Source organism: Wyeomyia smithii, chromosome 3 (assembly GCF_029784165.1).
Source record: "Wyeomyia smithii strain HCP4-BCI-WySm-NY-G18 chromosome 3, ASM2978416v1, whole genome shotgun sequence".
In the NCBI taxonomy this organism is placed as follows: domain Eukaryota; kingdom Metazoa; phylum Arthropoda; class Insecta; order Diptera; family Culicidae; genus Wyeomyia; species Wyeomyia smithii.
This window is the reverse complement of record NC_073696.1, coordinates 93369032-93386657: the sequence shown is the minus strand read 5'-3', so window position 1 is coordinate 93386657 and position 17626 is coordinate 93369032. Positions and strand designations below refer to the sequence as shown.

Below are 17626 nucleotides of genomic sequence, written 5' to 3'. Positions count from 1 at the left end.
ATTTGCAACATTTTGGTGAACGCATAGCTAGTTCAATCGATTGCTTTAAAAGTGAAAGAAATTCATTAGAAGCAGAGTAAGTTTTTAGCAATTAAAAGTTGACAGTTTTTTGATCATCTCGATGTTTTCGGTTTTTCGTTTTGCAACTCCCATGCACTCGTAAGACGTAATTCTACGTCAAAATGTTTAATATTAAAATGCACGAGCAGCAATTTTAGATTTTTGTCTTTGTTATAAAGCAGAGCAAACCGTATGAAAAATGTATAGAGATATTTGACTCTAAAGCTTTTCTCCTATGATAATATGAGGGCGATGTTTATCTTCCTTCTCTCCCTCCTTTGGTTTCTCTTCTTTTTCATCTTCTTGTACATAAATGGGAATTAGCATTCACTATGAGTATTATCGTAATCGGACTGATGCTCAGAAGCCGCAAATCAATTTCAGATCCTATTTTGAATTCCAAGATGGCGACTTCCGTTGTCTGAACAAAAAAAACCGTCTAAAATGGTAAAATTCCATCCAATATGTATTTCCAGAACCAAATTAATGCCAAAGGGCCTTCGGTTTCGGGTGCCATTTGGAATTCCAAGATGGCAACATTAATTTTTTTTTGCAAAACAGCCTTAAATGGCCAATTATCATCCAATATGGATATTTTCAGAATCGGGATGATGTCTGGAGGCCACAAATCGATTCTATACTTCATTTGTAACCCAAGATGGTAACTTCTGTAAAAGAATCTGGAATTACTATTTAATACAAATATTTCCGTAACCTGGGTGATTACAGACAACCGGAAGAAAACTCAAACCATCTCTCAAATTTTGATCCAATATTATTATGATTGCTGTCCTGCAGAGATAAACCAATCCTTACAAAAACTTCAGCAAATAAACAGAAACTATTCTGCTGGCCTATACAAACTCAACAATTGGACTAATGCAAACAACCGCTTTATAATATAATATCAAAATTCGATAGGATATATTGAAAACACCGAACATCCCGATCAGAAAGAAAAAGCAAAAATGTGACAAAGGCTGTTAGTTTGTTATGGGAAAAACCTTGCTGGCTGTGTTTATAATTTGATCCCGTTAGGTGTTGAAATAACAAAAATTATAACAGAAATGATTCTATTAGTATCAAACACATATCAAACTTAATAACTAACGTATCAGCTTTCTAACAAAATGAGATAGTATATAGAAAGGTATAATAACCATCATTGTTAGAAACAGCAGATTTTGATAGAAACGGAAAATTTGTTAGACTTGTTCCAGAACAACTTCATTTCAAGTTTGCTATTACAACTCATTCAGATTCAATTTTGTTATCAAAATCATATGAGAAAATACTAAATTGTATCAAAATATGTTATTTGTATCTCGCGTTGATAAGATTTTGTAATTTTTAAGTTATGCTCTTCTGATCTGGATGTGAATGATTCAAAAACAAGAAATTTCAGAAACGATGAGATTCGGGTTTTCGCATGTGAAAAGAAAAAAAAAATGGGGAGTTGTATCCAAGACACGACCGCTGACGTAGAACTACCTATTAACAAATGTATTTTTTTTTGTTCACACAACATTTATTTGACACAACAAATGTATTGTTGTAAGTGTTTCATTAATGAGTCATAAAGTCTACTAATGCTTGCTTTGTGCTGCCTCAACAGTGGGGGAATAAAGACACTGAAAACACGAGCAGGTAAAAGCGGTTTCACATTCAGTAAATTAGACGACCGCTACAGATGTAAATTGCTAGTATCCAGCACAGATTGCTCGCTTGAGTTGTCAAAAAATTATTTACCTCCAAATACTTGTTAATTGCCTTGAGAAAGGCATTTTGATGCTCAAAATTGGATTTGCTGATGACAACCTTTATGCTGCCTCAGTAGTGGGGCGATAACGGCAGTCTGACGACACACGATTAGAAGTGAGAAGAACCGCGCTGCTCCTGAGACACGGTGAGTGGTGACCAACCACAAGATTAGTGATTTGTTTGATTAAAAGGCAGCCACAGGTGCAACCCGCGGCAATCCGCTGTTGCTGCAGAGTGCTGATATCTGCTGCTACTGCTGTCAACGTTGTGGACGGTCTAGCCAGTTCACCTTCCGTCTAATGAATGTAGCTAGTTTTACCAGAAACACTTTTTTATAGCCGAAGGTTGCTACGAAATAGGCCACGCCTTTCTGTTCAGTTATTCCTTTCTCTAATGTTCTTAAGACGAATTATTCCACAATTCGCATTTGATTTTTGTATCCGGCGAAATAACTCCAATGGTGCTCTCATGCACACAACGATTTTTTTAAGGGGGGGATTTTTTAGTAGATTAAGTATTTATGATAAATATTAGTAAGTAATGAGTATGTGTGTCCAATCACAAATGGTGACTTCTCAACACTGTTAAAAATTGTTAGGATTTGTTTGCTTTCGCAATTAGGACTCATCGTTCGTAGGGATTTAAACCTGCTTGTCAGAAAAGGGGAAGTAAACTTATAACTAACTTAATTGCTAACTTATTGACTATAAAGAGAGCTTATCGTAGCAATTGAGGATTGCAACGATTTTTGTCGAAAATTGTTATTGATTTTATTTGACATAGCTTCTAATGGTTCAACACCAGTAAGTCTATGTAATTCGAGTGTACCAAACCAAGGAGGACGCTTTAAAATCATTTTCAGAATTTTATTCTGAATCCTTTGGAGCGTTTTCTTCCTTGTTGAACAGCAACTTGACCAGATCGGTACAGCATAAAGCATTGCTGGTCTAAAAATTTGTTTGTAAATCAAAAGTTTGTTCTTTCAACAAAGTTTAGAATTCATGTTGATGAGAGGATATAAACATCTCGTATATTTGATGCACTTGGCTTGTATACTCTCAATGTGCTCTTTGAAAATAAGTTTTTTATCATAAGTGAGTCCCAAGTACTCAACCTTGTCGGACCAACTTAAAATAACCCCATTCATCTTGACAACGTGATTATTGTTTGGCTTGAGGAAAGAAGCCCTAGGCTTATGCGGAAAAATTATCATTTGAGTTTTAGAAGCATTGGGAGAGAATTTCCACTTTTGCAAGTAGGAAGAAAAAATATCTAAACTTTTCTGCAATCGACTGCATATGACACGAAGACTTTTTCCTTTCACGGAAATGCTTGTGTCATCGCAGAACAATGACTTTGTGCATCCTGGAGGCAAATCAGGAAGATCTGAAGTGAATATGTTGTCCAGGACTGGACCCAAGACTGAACCTTGAGGTACACCTGCTCTGACAGGAAATCTATCAGATTTTGAATTCTGATAGACAACCTGCAGAGTTCGATCAGTAAGATAATTTTTTAAAATTTTGATTAGGAAAATTGGAAAATTAAAAGTTTGTAATTTCGCAATCAAACCTTTATGCCAAACACTGTCGAATGCTTTTTCTATGTCTAAAAGAGCAGCTCCAGTGGAATAACCTTTAGATTTGTTAGCTCGTATCATATTAGTAACTCTGAGCAATTGATGAGTTGTGGAATGCCCATGGCGAAATCCAAACTGTTCATTTGCAAAAATTGAATTTTCGTTGATGTGTGACATCATTCTGTTAAAAATAATTCTCTCAAACAGTTTACTTATTGAAGAAACCAAACTGATTGGTCGATAACTTGAAACTTCAGCTGGGTTCTTATCCGGTTTTAAAATTGGAGTATTTTTTGCATTTTTCCATAATTTGGGAAAATATGCAATTTTGAAGCAGCAATTGAAAATTTTCACTAAAAATTCCATTGTGCTCTCAGGGAGATGTTTGATAAGTATATGAAAGATTCCATCGTCACCAGGTGCTTTCATATTTTTGAAATTTTTAATAATTGATTTAATCTCATTCAAGTTAGTTTCAATTATTTCTGCAGGTAAAAAATTCTGGGAAGAAATTAAATCAAATTGACGTGTGACTTCATTTTCAATTGGACTCACAAAATTCAAATTTGAGTTATGAACACTCTCAAACTGCTGAGCAAGTCTTTGAGCCTTTTGTTCATTGAATACAAGAAAACGTTCACCATCTTTTAAAACTGGAATAGGCTTTGAAGGTTTCTTAAGAATCTTCGACAGCTTCCAAAATGGTTTTATATATGGTTTCAATTTTTCAACTTTAGTCTCAAAATTTTGATTTCTCAGAAGAGTAAATCTATGTTTAATCTCTTTCTGTAAATCTTTATAAATAGTTTTAAAAACAGGGTCACGAGAACGTTGATATTGACGTCTGCGGACATTTTTCAAACGAATTAGAAGTTGAAGATTTTCGTCAATTATTGGTGAATCAAATTTCACTTGAGCCTTTGGAACAGAATAATTCCTGGCATCAACAATTGCACATTTTAATGCTTCCAAAGCGGAATCAATATTCACTTCGTTTTGCAAATCAAGCTCATTATTGAAATTTCTCTCAATATGAGTTTTGTATCTTTCCCAATTAGCCTTGTTATAATTAAAAACAGAGCTCATAGGGTTTAAAACTGATTCATGTGATAGAGAAAAAGTTATTGGAAGATGGTCAGAATCAAAGTCAGCATGTGTGATTAAATCACTACATACATGACTTTGATCTGTAAGCACCAAATCAATTGTTGAAGGGTTTCTTACAGAAGAAAAGCATGTAGGACTATTCGGAGACAAAATAGAATAGTATCCTGTAGAACAATCATTGAATAAAATTTTGCCATTGGAATTACTTTGAGAATTATTCCATGAACGATGTTTAGCGTCAAAATCGCCGATTATAAAAAATTTCGAACGATTTCTGGTGAGTTTTTGTAAATCACCTTTAAAATAATTTTTGTGCTCGCGTGTGCATTGAAATGGTGAATATGCTGCGGCAATAAATAAAATCTCAAGTTCAGTTTGAACTTCAATTCCCAAAGTTTCAATAACTTTCGTCTCAAGATGGGGAAGAGCACGATGTTTGATTCGGCGATGAATAACAATTGCAACTCCACCGCCGGAACCCTGAATCCTATCATATCTATGAACCACGTAATTTGGATCATATTTTAATTTTATGTTAGGTTTCAAAAATGTTTCAGTAATAATTGCAATATGCACATTATTTACTGTTAAAAAATTAAAAAGCTCATTCTCATTGGCCTTCAATGAGCGAGCATTCCAATTTAATATTTTAATTGTTTTATTTAAAATCATTGCTAAATTTTAAATTAGAAATAATTTTAATAGTAAAATTTGTGCCTATTTGAATGGCTTCAAACATTGATTTTGCCTGCAACATGGCGTTCATAAGATCGAACATTGCCTGTTGCAAAAAAGAAAGTTTACCAGCCGTAATAGGCCCCAGGCAGTTGACATTAGAAAAAATATTTTCGGCAGCAATATTAGCTGGAGTAATAGGTGTACAATTATTTTCTAGCGTGTTTTGCTTACCCATATTAACGGTCATTTTCGAACTACCAACACTAGGCGGTATAATGTTGGAACTACCTGTAACCTGTGCATAAGTTAAACGGGTATGCAAAGGAGTAGGTAAACTATGCGTCACTGGTACGCTTGGAGAATTTTGTATTGAAGTTTGTTTTGAATTTTGTTTACCTTGCCTTGCCTTAACAATTGCTAAACGGGCTGGGCATTGATAAAAATTCGACATATGGTTGCCGTTACAATTCGCACAGCGAAAATTTTTACTCTCTTTCACAGGACATGTGTTCTTTTTGTGAGAAGAGTTTCCACAAATGAGGCATTTTTGGTCCATGTTACAAAACTTTGAACCATGGCCATAATGTTGGCAAACACGGCATTGGGTGATATGCTTTTCACCTCCGCCAAACTTTCGATATAATTCCCATTTTACACACACGTTATATAAAGCATGTGCTTTTTAAAAAAAAATTAAGTTATTAACCTCACTGCGGTTAAAATGAATTAAATGATTTACAAGGGAAATTCCAGTTCGCTGACTGTTTTCGCCTCGTGATTTTTGTTTCATCAGAATTACTTGGGTAGGGACTATACCAAGTAATTCTGTCAAAGTAATTTTGATCGTTGGTGAGACCTTTCAATACGACCTTGAACGGCTTGGCGCTCTTCGTATCATATGTAAAAAAATTATACATCTTTTCAGTTAAATACTGAATAAGACGATTCCAATCTTTCAATGTTTGGGCCAGTAAACGGCATTCGCCTCTTCGGCCAATTTGATAAGTAACTTTGACGTCGGGGAGAAACGTAGAAAGTTCTCTTTTAAAAATATTAAATTCAGAAGCAATAGTTACCACAATAGGTGGAACTTTCTCCTTTTTTACATAAATTTCACTTTGAATAGTTTTACTTTCGAACATTTCAATTTCGCCGGCTCACAAGAGCTCAGAAGCCAGTTTAAATGAATTTATACGAAGCCAGTTTAGAGTTTAGAAGCCAGTTTAAATGAATTTATACGAAAACACGAGGGATTTTCAACCAAATTTAATTGGGAAACAACTTAACCAGTCAATCTGCATCACAAACATTTATGAGTCCCGATTTATGTTAAGAGAAATGCAGTTAATCTGACGGGTGGTCCACTATAGGTTAATGAAACAAAGTAGTCCACTATAGGTTAATAAAATAAAGTGGTCCACTATTGGTTAATTCACCCTATGTGATGTGATTTGTTTACTGGCGCGACCCGCTGCCGCTACTTCCGCAATTCGCTACGCTGTGGTTAACTAGTTATATTGTTCTATCGACCTTGTTAGAAAAAGGCAGCAAGCGACCAATCAGAGAATGTAATTTTCGTTTCAACAAGGCTTGACAATTTTCAATAGTACAATAGTTCGCATAATCAACCAATAGTTTTCTACATTTGAGTGGATGCGTGTATAATTTCCCAATCAATTGCTGCAAGAATGAAAGGAAATCGGTTGAAAACAAACCGATTTATTAGCATTTAAAAAGGGACAATTTTCGTCCCCTTTTCGTTAATAGTTTTCCTATTTACATCCCTATGTGGTAGGCTAAATAAAAGCGTAGTTCTACGTCAAAATAAGTTTAATTCTTCGCATCGTGACCGATGATGAAAAATGGATTCGTTACAGCAACCCAAAGAACAGGAGGTCATGGGGACTGACGTTGTAGTAGGGATATGAGTGCGAGAGATTATTGAATAGAGAGAATGGAAGAGAACAACGTAAAAGAAACAGTGTTTTCCTGCTATTTTTATCGATGCCGCTTACTGTGCTACGCGTTGTTCAAGTAAACCGTTGCGTAGTTCAGTCTATTGGCACTTCGAGAACAACATTCGAATTGTGGTTTATCGCAGGACATAAAATGTAGAGTGCCAGTGGAAATCGACTTTTCGAATTTCGTTTAGCAGTAGGTCTCGAAAAATACGTCTTCAGCTAAATCCCTTCGTGCTAAATAGGTATAGTCACAAAGTTCCATTGCCACAGACAAACATTCGATGCAACCTTCCGTTGCATAATCTGAAATAGTTTTTTCCTATAACCCTTAGCTGAAATAAAATGCAGATACTAGACACCTTGTTTCCCGTGGGAGAAACAACGACGGCCGCATGGCAGAAAGATAAGTAGGCAACAAAAAGAAGAGTAACGATGAGGTTTTCGAAGAATCCTAATTTGAAAAAGGTGAAGACTAGGCTAGACAAAACAAGGGATGATGCTGATACGTTGGCTAAACAATCCTAAGCACTGCAATTTATCCTAAGCAGTAAAGCAGTTTTTTATTTCTTCACATTTATTTGGCACGGCCCAAATACAATCAATGTTTAACGGCGCCAATTATATCAGATGACTTAAAACTAAAAGCAAATTTTTTATCCTCGTTGTCGACTACGAGCTGAGGTTAAATCTAACTGAAAACTAACATGGATTTGTCTGTTGTAAAATGGGCGTTTTATGATCTTCGAATGACCATGAATATGCAGTATGATATGTTCTGCTGAGCCACAATGTCATGAGCCGGGGCAGGGGCGTTCCTTGAAATGGGAGGCGCTTTTGATAATTCAACTCGTGATTCGATTATGGCTGTAAAAAAACATGGTTTTGACAGTTACATAATTCAAGGCATCAGCGAGATGTTATCGACAACAAAAATATCAACATATCTTGGAAACGCTTACTTTATTTTAAAAGTAGTAATATAGAGCCCGCAAGAATGCATGATATCTTTGGAATAGTAGCAATTCTTTGTCCACCTATTTCAATATCATTGTTATTGAAACTTGATGGGCTTAAAAAACAATTGAAAGTGTTCAAAATGTTTACAAATGTTCTTTTTTGCGAAGTTTGCGTATAATAAACAGGATGTCAAGTTCTAAAATGTAGCAGCAAGCATCAGCATCAAGTAAAAACAATTTTTGTATTTAGTGTGGACTAAACGATCTATGAATCTCTTTGAAGATGACAACAGGTCATCTTAATATTTTAAAAACTATTCGTATCAATCTTCTAGTAGTTTAGAGCCGGATGAAGAAAAAATGCACAAAGATTCCAAATATTTTGAACTGAGCGTGATACTTGGAAACTCCACCAAAGATCATTCATTTTCTTCAAAGATGGTTCAATATTAAACAATCTGGGCCGGAATAGACCTCAATTCCAATGGGACAACGGCCAACTGTTTCCCAAGCCGAAGTTCAAGTAATTCTAGAATATTTGGTTTCACACCTACGCAGCAAATACAGTTACATTTGCATCATGTCCGACAGTCAAACAGTTTTAAACGCTTTAAAGTCTGTGACGTACACATCAAAACTTATTTATAAGTGTGTTCAAGCACTTCAAATATAACCTAATAAAATAAAATTTTATTGGATTCCTAGTTACTTGGGAATCGATGAAAGTGCCATAATTGGAAGTGGTCCAATACGTGATACGTTGTCATGTCTCAGCTAGAATAAAACGAGGCAAATGTCACAGTGAGTCGCAGTGATGAAAGTACCCAACACGTAAAAGCCGTAATACTTTCCAATTCCAATGAGTATTTTCAAAACTGGAGTGATGCGGGGCCATTTTGAAATCCAAGATGGTAACTTCCAATTTTTGGAAATCAGCTTGAAATGATTAAGTACCATCTATTGTGGGCATTTCCGGAATCGTGAATCGACCCCAGATGTTATTTTGAAATTCAAGATAGCTATATGAGCAGTAGAATATAGAATGTGACTCTAATTTTTTAAACATTCTAACACGAGCAACGCCGGGTATGGTTTTGTTAATAACATTTTCTGGCATCTTTGCATTGCATATGCGAATCAGTCTTACGCTTTCATCCAGTCGTGCTTTAAACCGAAATTAGATTTATGGTTTAACTGTTTCGATATAAATACCCACTAAAGTCACGATAAAGTTTGTCAACTAACAATATACCATCGAAAATCTCTAACCATGTCCAGTGATTTGCTTTGTGTGATGGCTTTAATTTTTCGGCCTAACTCACTTTTGTATTTGCATAACCACATTTTTGTATTTGAGGAAAATTTCGCCCTACTCCATTGTCGATGACAGACTGTTGAACGTTTAGTCTTGAAACATCTGGAAATCTACTCTACTCAACAATAATCATAGCAGAAGTTTTACCAAGTGCCAAGTACCAATTCTGTAGTAAATGTAAGTAACAGCCTAGAAAAAATATTGAAATAAATATAAAAGCACTCCCAGTTACACAACTTAATAATTTCATTGAACTGTCTTGTCACAACAAGCAAAGTACCTTTCGACCCATAACCTTTGATTTATTTTTTAAACCCATCCTATCAACTTGAATGACCTTCTGATCTAAAAAAGATAGAATAAAGTTTATTTACTTGCAAAAAAGGGTTCGACGTTTTTGTAGTGTACATCTTTGCCAGGATGCCAACTTTGTAATGATAAATTCGCAACGATACTTGTCGGCTACTTTCGTCACTGATTTCACCAGGTTAGTCAATCCCAACCGTGAATCTCGTTTCTCGTTTTGAAGAATCCGAGTCAATGGGACAAAAAAAAACAAAATCTGAGATTCAAAGTGGAGAGTGTTATTCCACTCTACGAGCAACAACAGCTGAAGCTAACTTTAGGGAAAAGTTTCACCCTGGAAGTCTATAACTACTTCCCAGCTGGAATCGTATAACAGTTTACTATACCCAGGCAGCGGGAGAGAGGGATAAACATCGCAAAACTTGAGCATTTTTCTGTTGATGAAAGTTTTTCGTCGGGTAAACGCAATGATATTTCGCAAACTCCGAACTTCAAAACACCTCATAATTTCAGCTAATTGCAGAAAACACGATTTTCCGTCCGAACAAATTAAGCAACTGCGCGGTCCAGTCCGGTTTAAATTATCTCGCAGCTCTCGGTTGAAAGTTTGCGCCCACAAATGGACGGCAGCAAAGTGATGTCATAAAACCAAGCACTAACAGTAGACAAATTTTTCCCCTCTATGCAGTTTTTATTTTCAACCGCTGGTGGAATAACCAATTGTCTTGATTCAGGAAACATCAATCTTTCATACAATGTATAACCATTATATGTGTATATATTGCCGGCAAACCGACCGTGTGGCATCAACAATTGAACACATCAAGTCGTAGTGTACGAATTTATTCCAATAAATAATTCATATCATCTTCCATCCAAAACCAGCGCGTCGGATGTGACTTGAAAATCGGCTCCACCAAGAAGATCGACGTATGCGGCGTGTGCGGAGGCGACGGGACATCCTGCAGCCAGCCACTCTATCAGTGGGAGATAGCACCGATGTCACTCTGTTCTGTCACCTGCGGAGGCGGTAAGTGAATTTCGCTACGCATAAGAAGTTTGTCAGCGAAAGTGAATTCTACCTGGCAGAGCGCGGAAACTTGTAGCCCTCTCCCCAAGCAAATGTCACGCTATTAGGATTGGAATCGTTTTTCGGTGTCTTATCTCACTTATAAGCTAAGCTGGAAACAATAACATTAACTTCTCTTATCTTCTATCGTAACGAAATGCAATTCAAGTTTTCTGCATTTACTCGCTAGACGAACTTTCATTTCGACGAATAAAACGTCTTCCTTATCGACAGGATATAAAATGGCAATGCCCACTTGTCGAAACCGAGTGACGGGCGTTGACGTGGAGGAATCTCTGTGCAATGCTTCATCCCGGCCGGAACCGACCGTGGTTCAGTGCAACACACACCTGTGTCCACCGAAGTAAGTAACGGCACACTGCTATCGCGTTCCGACGGTAACACTTAATTTGCTGTTTTCCCTCCACTCAATAGATGGGTCACCGACGAATGGCGACCCTGTTCCAAGTCGTGCGGAGGAGGCATCCGGGAGCGGGTGGTTGTTTGTGCCGAGGAAAGTAATGGCGCTAAAAATAAGGTTCCGGACGAGGCGTGCAGGGGCGTACGACCGAAGAGCCAGGAAGCGTGCAACACCCAGGAATGTCCCAAATGGATCGCTGGAGAATGGAGTGGGGTAAGTGTGCCAGCTTTCATTAAAGATTTCTTTTGAAGGTGTAGAGTAAATTGGGGAGAGCACTATCTGAAATAATTCAATTGCAGCAAGTTCACACCGAAAACATATATCGATATTTGAATATTGTAACCAAAGTAAATTATTATTAGATGCGTAACTAGTGTCTTGCTGCTTTTTATAGATGGTGCCAAAAGTAAGTGCAGGTCAATTTCGACATATCCAAAAATCATTGAGGAACACAACACGAGTAGAAGCACGAAAATGCACTGCATGACAACGCTTGGCCTCCTATTGCCAAAATCGTTAAAACTTAAAAAAGAACGCTCAAATGGAAAATCTTACTGCACTTACCATATTCTCTAGATATTGCGAGAATATGACAAAAATTTGCTGTACTGGTTACTAATTAACAGCATGAACTATTGACTCCTTGCCTTGTGACCATCTCTGACATGTTGACCTTTGAAATCTTCTCATCCATGTATACGTGTGCAAGACTTGACTCATTTTCATCTGTGCCCAACCACAGCTTACCTTTCTTAATAGTTAACTGACGAGTTAGCTTTGATATTGATAAAGTTTCGGGTTAAATCCAACGACAAACTTTTCCCGTTTGACAGCCTTGGCTTTCCTCCCCCAGTCGCACCCATTGTCATGCATATTCCATAAATCAATGAATTTCCACATTCACACCAAATTACTCAGATTGAACAAAACGATAGCATATCACACAACTGGCACCGGCAGTGCGGTAGAGCGGCGACGCAAGGTGACCGCCCTTCTTTCCCTTACAAACGAGAGTACTTTCATCTCGCTCCGGGGAGATGGACGATGGTTGAGCTATAAATTTATAGCCGAAAATTTGAATAAAGTCGTAAAGAATTTTTATGAACGTCATTACAGTCCTGCACCCCCCAGGGCCGGAATTTTCAGGACGAAGAAAGCACATTCCAGCTTCAATGTTTACCAAACCCGCAAGCAACAAGTCGAATTATGAACCGTACAATCATTAAGTGTGTATACGAGTATACGTGGTCGGTTGTTTTAAACATTTCTGACATAACTCGGAAGTTTTATGTCGAACCTTCTGGCGAACGTAAGGGCACGGTGAAGGATAGGCTGCAGCGCCGTCGGCGAAGGCTTACGGTACAATAAACCTATGCACTGATTTGTTTTATCGCAGCTGTGCCGATGGAGTCGCACGGAGCCCGTTTCTGAACTGCGACCGGCTGGTTAGATGCAATTATTTTGTCAAAGCGCGCCTAAAACTACTCTTGAAATGCTACTGCGGAAGAAAGTTTCAAAACAACAACGGTGACTCTACCAAACTTGTTCTTTCTGCAGTGCTGAGAAGTGAACAATTTAGTTCCGTGTTTCGAATGCAATGCAAACAATTACTCTGTGGGATGCCAAACTTGCGCAGTACAAGGTTCTTCTCCAAGAGCGGGCCCAATAAATGCTTCTGAATAAACTGTTTTTATGGTAGCCAGACACGAAAGCTGTCTACTATTAAAAAGTTCACCAGATGTTCCAAATTCGGGCAGATTTTAAATTTAGAAAGCCATCAGCTCGGCTCTTAACAGATTTGAAGTCCGAAACGCTTCATCGCGTGGGTGATATAACTCAAACAGACTCAGATGGGCTTTTAAAGCTATCAATAAAAGATATTCACTGTGTTCGCTAACACAAGCATGGTCATATGTTTCAAATGCTCTATTTTTCGCCTTTCCGAAACAGCTAAAATATAAAAAATCAGTTGAAAAATAACCGTATTAAACATAAAAATCTGAGCTAAGGTAAAAAACAGGGTTTTGAACATAACTTATAGTTTTCGGGGTACTTGAAAAACGTCAAGTAAATGCGCAAGTAACATTTGACAAAAGCTACAACCCACACTAAGTCACATCAAAAGTTCTTGCATTTTTTCATCATTTGTAGCCCCGTGAAATAAATGTGCGATAGAAGCTAAAAATTTTGGTTTTCTTTATAAAATACATAACTTAGCCAAATACCAACCGATTTCCACAAAACTGCTTTCATTTGATTCGGAATTGAATATACTTTCGAAATTAAAGTGTATTTGTGGTATGCTTCTTACAAAAATAGACGGCAAATTTAAAATTAAATTGAAAAATTGCGAGAAAAAGTCTATAAAATTAGATATAAACTCAAATAACTTAGCATGTTTTATTGATATTAGAACAAACCTGTATATATTTTAAAAGCTCTATTTGTCGTCTTTCTAAACCTGCTTCAATATTGAAAATCGGTTGACAAATGACTGAGTTAAAAAATATTATATGCGCTGAAGTCCAAAAAACCATATTTTGACCATAACTTCAGATTTTGGGGGTGTTTGGAAAATTTCTAGTATGAGCGAATGTTACACTCAACAAGACCTACAACCTACACTAGGTCACTTCAGAAGTTCTTGCATTTTTTTTTTCATTTGTAGCACAGTGTTGTTTAACTGGTCTCGTTCCTGTTATAACCGATTACGTTGATGCAAACACGGATTATTTTTCCAAGTTTTCATGAAATACTAGCTAATACCTGGCCGGCGTTGCTGCACCATTTAGTTTAGGACGACAACCGCATATATCTTAAATGTGCATAATTTCGAACGAATATCAGCAGCACCATTTCATATCTATGAGGCTGTATATATTCTTTCTAAAAGTTAGAATTATGTTTCTAGAAAGTTCGTCTTTGTAGCCTCCTAATACAAAATTTATTTATTTTTGCCAGAAATCATTGAAACATTGTCCTAATCTTTAATCAAGCAACACGTACAAAAGGACCCTGCTGCCAAACGTGAACAAAATAAAGTCAAATTATTATTATTCTCATTTAATTCGATCTGACTGTGAAGTCTACATAAAATAGGTGATGGGCAAAGTCCATCATTTAGGCATAAAAGCCCTATATCTTTTTGTTGCTTACTTCTAACACATAAAACATACAAAATTTATTTCTAGCATATAACAAATCGTATTACTTACTTTATTGGCTAAAGAACCGTTCACCGGTCTAGGGCCGAGCGAATTAGAGATGTCAAGCTTCTTCTGTCTTGGGCAGCCGTTCTACAGTCTCCTCGTACACCAGAAGATTGTGCATCTTCTTCCACCGCATGCGAGGCCTACCACGAAGTCGACGACCTCTCCCTGGTTCTCTACTGAAGATAGTTTTGGCGGCTCTCTCGTCAAGCATTCTGGCTACATGTTCAGCCTACTGAAGCCTGCCCCGCTGTATTACCTTCACTATATCAGCATGTTTGTATACCTGGTACAACTCGTGATTCATGCGTCTGCGTCACTCTCCATTCCAAGTAACAATCAAAATGCTTCAAAGACTTAGGATTGTTTTGTTTTCGTTTTATGCTAACTTACAATAAACTCTATGATTATATTTTGGATTTATTTAATAGCCATGAAATACGATCCGCAAATATTCTTTACAGCCATACTATGTATGCCAATCGTCATACGCATGAAGTTGTATGATAGTCCTACTGATGACCAAATAAAACTAAAACCTGCAAACTATAATTGTGGCTGAAATAAAATTTGGGGATCGTAACTTAATATTTGGGGAATACCATGATAGGCTTGTTTGGGTTCAAGATATACTGTGTTCTGATCAAATTAAGAGAATCAGTTATGATGAAGGATTTTGGATGCGTTCGAGGGTTTATCTGAAAACAACACGTCGTCTTGAATGGGTATAATGCAAAATTATGAAACTCAATCCTAAATCAGCATTTTATTTAACAATATTACCGATACCATAGGGTAGTTTTGAAATTCGAATGATGGATTGAACTATAAATTTAACAAAATTTAACAAATCATGGCATTTATCCAATCAACACCTTAGTGCAGAGGAATTAAATTTTTAATTGAATATTCATTTTCTACAAGATCACGACGGCGCGCGGTAATTACGATAAAAATTGTGACCCCTTTCACCATAAATATTTCTCGGAATGTGTTTTAACATGCACCAGAAAGATTTGAATGACAATGGTAATTGATCATTATAGAAAGAAAACTCAGACATTTCTGTTTTCACGACACTGTCGGAGTATAACGTTGTCTTTGAGAAATAAAATCAAGATAGAATTTGGTGCTTTACACTTAATTTGAAGAATATATTTCAGTTAAAATTCAGAGACCATTCTATGGCAAGCAAATCGGCCTGTTGAAAACGTCTGGTCCTATGATGGAGCGCAAATGAAGTTTTGATGACTGCAATAAACCTGGGCCAACTAGCCATGGCACATGTATATAGCTGTTGTTAATTGGTCTTTATAGCCGCGTGGTCGGCATTGAAGGTTTTATGTTTTGGTTCTATCTGGCACTATAAAACTCAGATATTGCCTATTTTGTTACTTGGGATCTTCCTGTTTACCGCCAAGTATCGATCGCAGAACTTTACGCTCAAAAACTCCGAGCACTCGTCGAACAGTTTCCTTCAGCGTTCATGCTTCATGTTCGTAAAGTGACACCGGAAGTATAAGCGTCCTATACAGCGCTAGTTTTGTGCGGGTTCCCAAACTACGGGACCTTAGCGACGTTGAACAGTAAGTTAAAGAGCGCATCCTCCCGCTTCAGTCCATGTGACGTTATGAACGCGACTGAGGTATCGCTAGCATTCCGCATGCACGATTTCCAACCCACCCAACGATATAAAAAAAGCAAAGCTTTGGTGCTCCATTCCGATTCGGAACTTGGCCTTCTGTTTACTATACACAGACTTCGCAGCCAACCGTTAAGTGTATAGGACAATTGCGGGGCGAGCACTTACATATTCAATCATATATGCATACACAAATCATCCAAAAGCATATTACTATGATTATATCTCGTTATGCTAAAGGAAGAATGCCCAAAACTACAAAAATGTTTAACGCTCGTACTCAAAATTGTGACGAATTGGACGAGTAACTCTTACACCATTTTGTGGAACTAACCTGAAACTAAAAAATGGCGGTGAGTGTATGCTTCCGGGCGTCCCCCTTTTTCGCCAATCCGCAGTAGAAACTTGGGTAAATTATTGTTGAAATTGCTTATATCTTTCAAACCAAAAAGAATCTTAGTACAGTGTCTTCATGAAATTTTTCTAAAATGATAAGGCCTAAAATTTTCTAGAATATTGTCTTCAGAAAAAAAATCAAAAAAAAAGTTAGAAGCGAAAAACTGAATTTACGGGCATTGTCATACGAAACTTTTGTTTTTCAAAATTACAATACATAGAGAAAATTTTTTTTAGCAAAGTTTTTAGTAATGAAATTATCCACAACTTTGCCCTAGACAGGTTTGAGTTTCATGCAGAAACAAATAAGTTAGAAATTCTATTTTTACCATAGTAGGCTTTGGTTGTTGTTGCATAACACATATGCATATGCAATTGCTTCGAAGACACTATAGTCCTAAAGTAAAGCTTTTAGCCACTACAGAACTAAGTTCGCGAAATTGATATTTTGGACCGCAGCAGGCATGGGGGAAAGAGCCATTCGTTAACACGCGAGCCGAGGGTTTTCAACTTCGGCACATGAGGCAACCGAGGGCTTGCAGTTTCGGGGAACACACAAGCATTGGTCCCCACGACGAGATCAACAATGATATAATAATGGACGTAGTCATCGCATACAACCACCTACAATATTTTTTTTATATATACGTTTGTAAAAATGGAGCGTTTGAGAAAACACGTGTCAGCAAGCGGGCTTCCTAGGGCTCACGAATTCGGGAACACTCGGGCTGGTGTTTGTTGAAGCTTCTGAAGGGCTGTTTTATTAAGAGCACTGTGGGTTTCTGTTTTGTATAAGCACTGAAGGGCAATGAAAATACCCTCCGTGGCATCGCCTTAAACACACACGCAGTGGTGTGGTGGGCTTAGACATGCCTGCTGTGCAGTGGTGACATGAGGTCTTTAAAAAAGGATTTTTGTGTCCAAATAACTGCATGTAGTGAAAAAATGAGAAAACCAATTAGGTTAGTTCATATTGATGGACCCCTCGGGCACAAATCGGTTAAACGGTTTGTAGAAGAATTGATTTTTGAGCAATTCTTTTTTCCTTTTTAATTCTCTTGAATTTGTCATTGAACCCTCTGCAACCAACACATCGTTTCAAAGATGAATGATAGAGCTTTCATTTGAAGTAGAAAAAATTGGATTTCATAAAAAAACGTGTTTTT

At 37.1% G+C, this 17626-nt stretch overlaps 1 protein-coding gene across 5 annotated transcripts in view; it reads left to right on the top strand.

Annotated features, from left to right (window-relative positions):
• LOC129732086 (protein madd-4) overlaps positions 1–17626 on the top strand; it is a 588842-nt gene that overhangs the window by 494061 nt on the left and 77155 nt on the right. For all 5 annotated transcript variants that reach the window (XM_055692596.1, XM_055692595.1, XM_055692594.1 and 2 more), the window contains exons 7-9: positions 10609–10753; positions 11027–11156; positions 11228–11426. In XM_055692596.1, coding sequence (XP_055548571.1) covers positions 10609–10753; positions 11027–11156; positions 11228–11426 — 474 coding nt within the window. The remainder of the gene's footprint in view (positions 1–10608; positions 10754–11026; positions 11157–11227; positions 11427–17626) is intronic.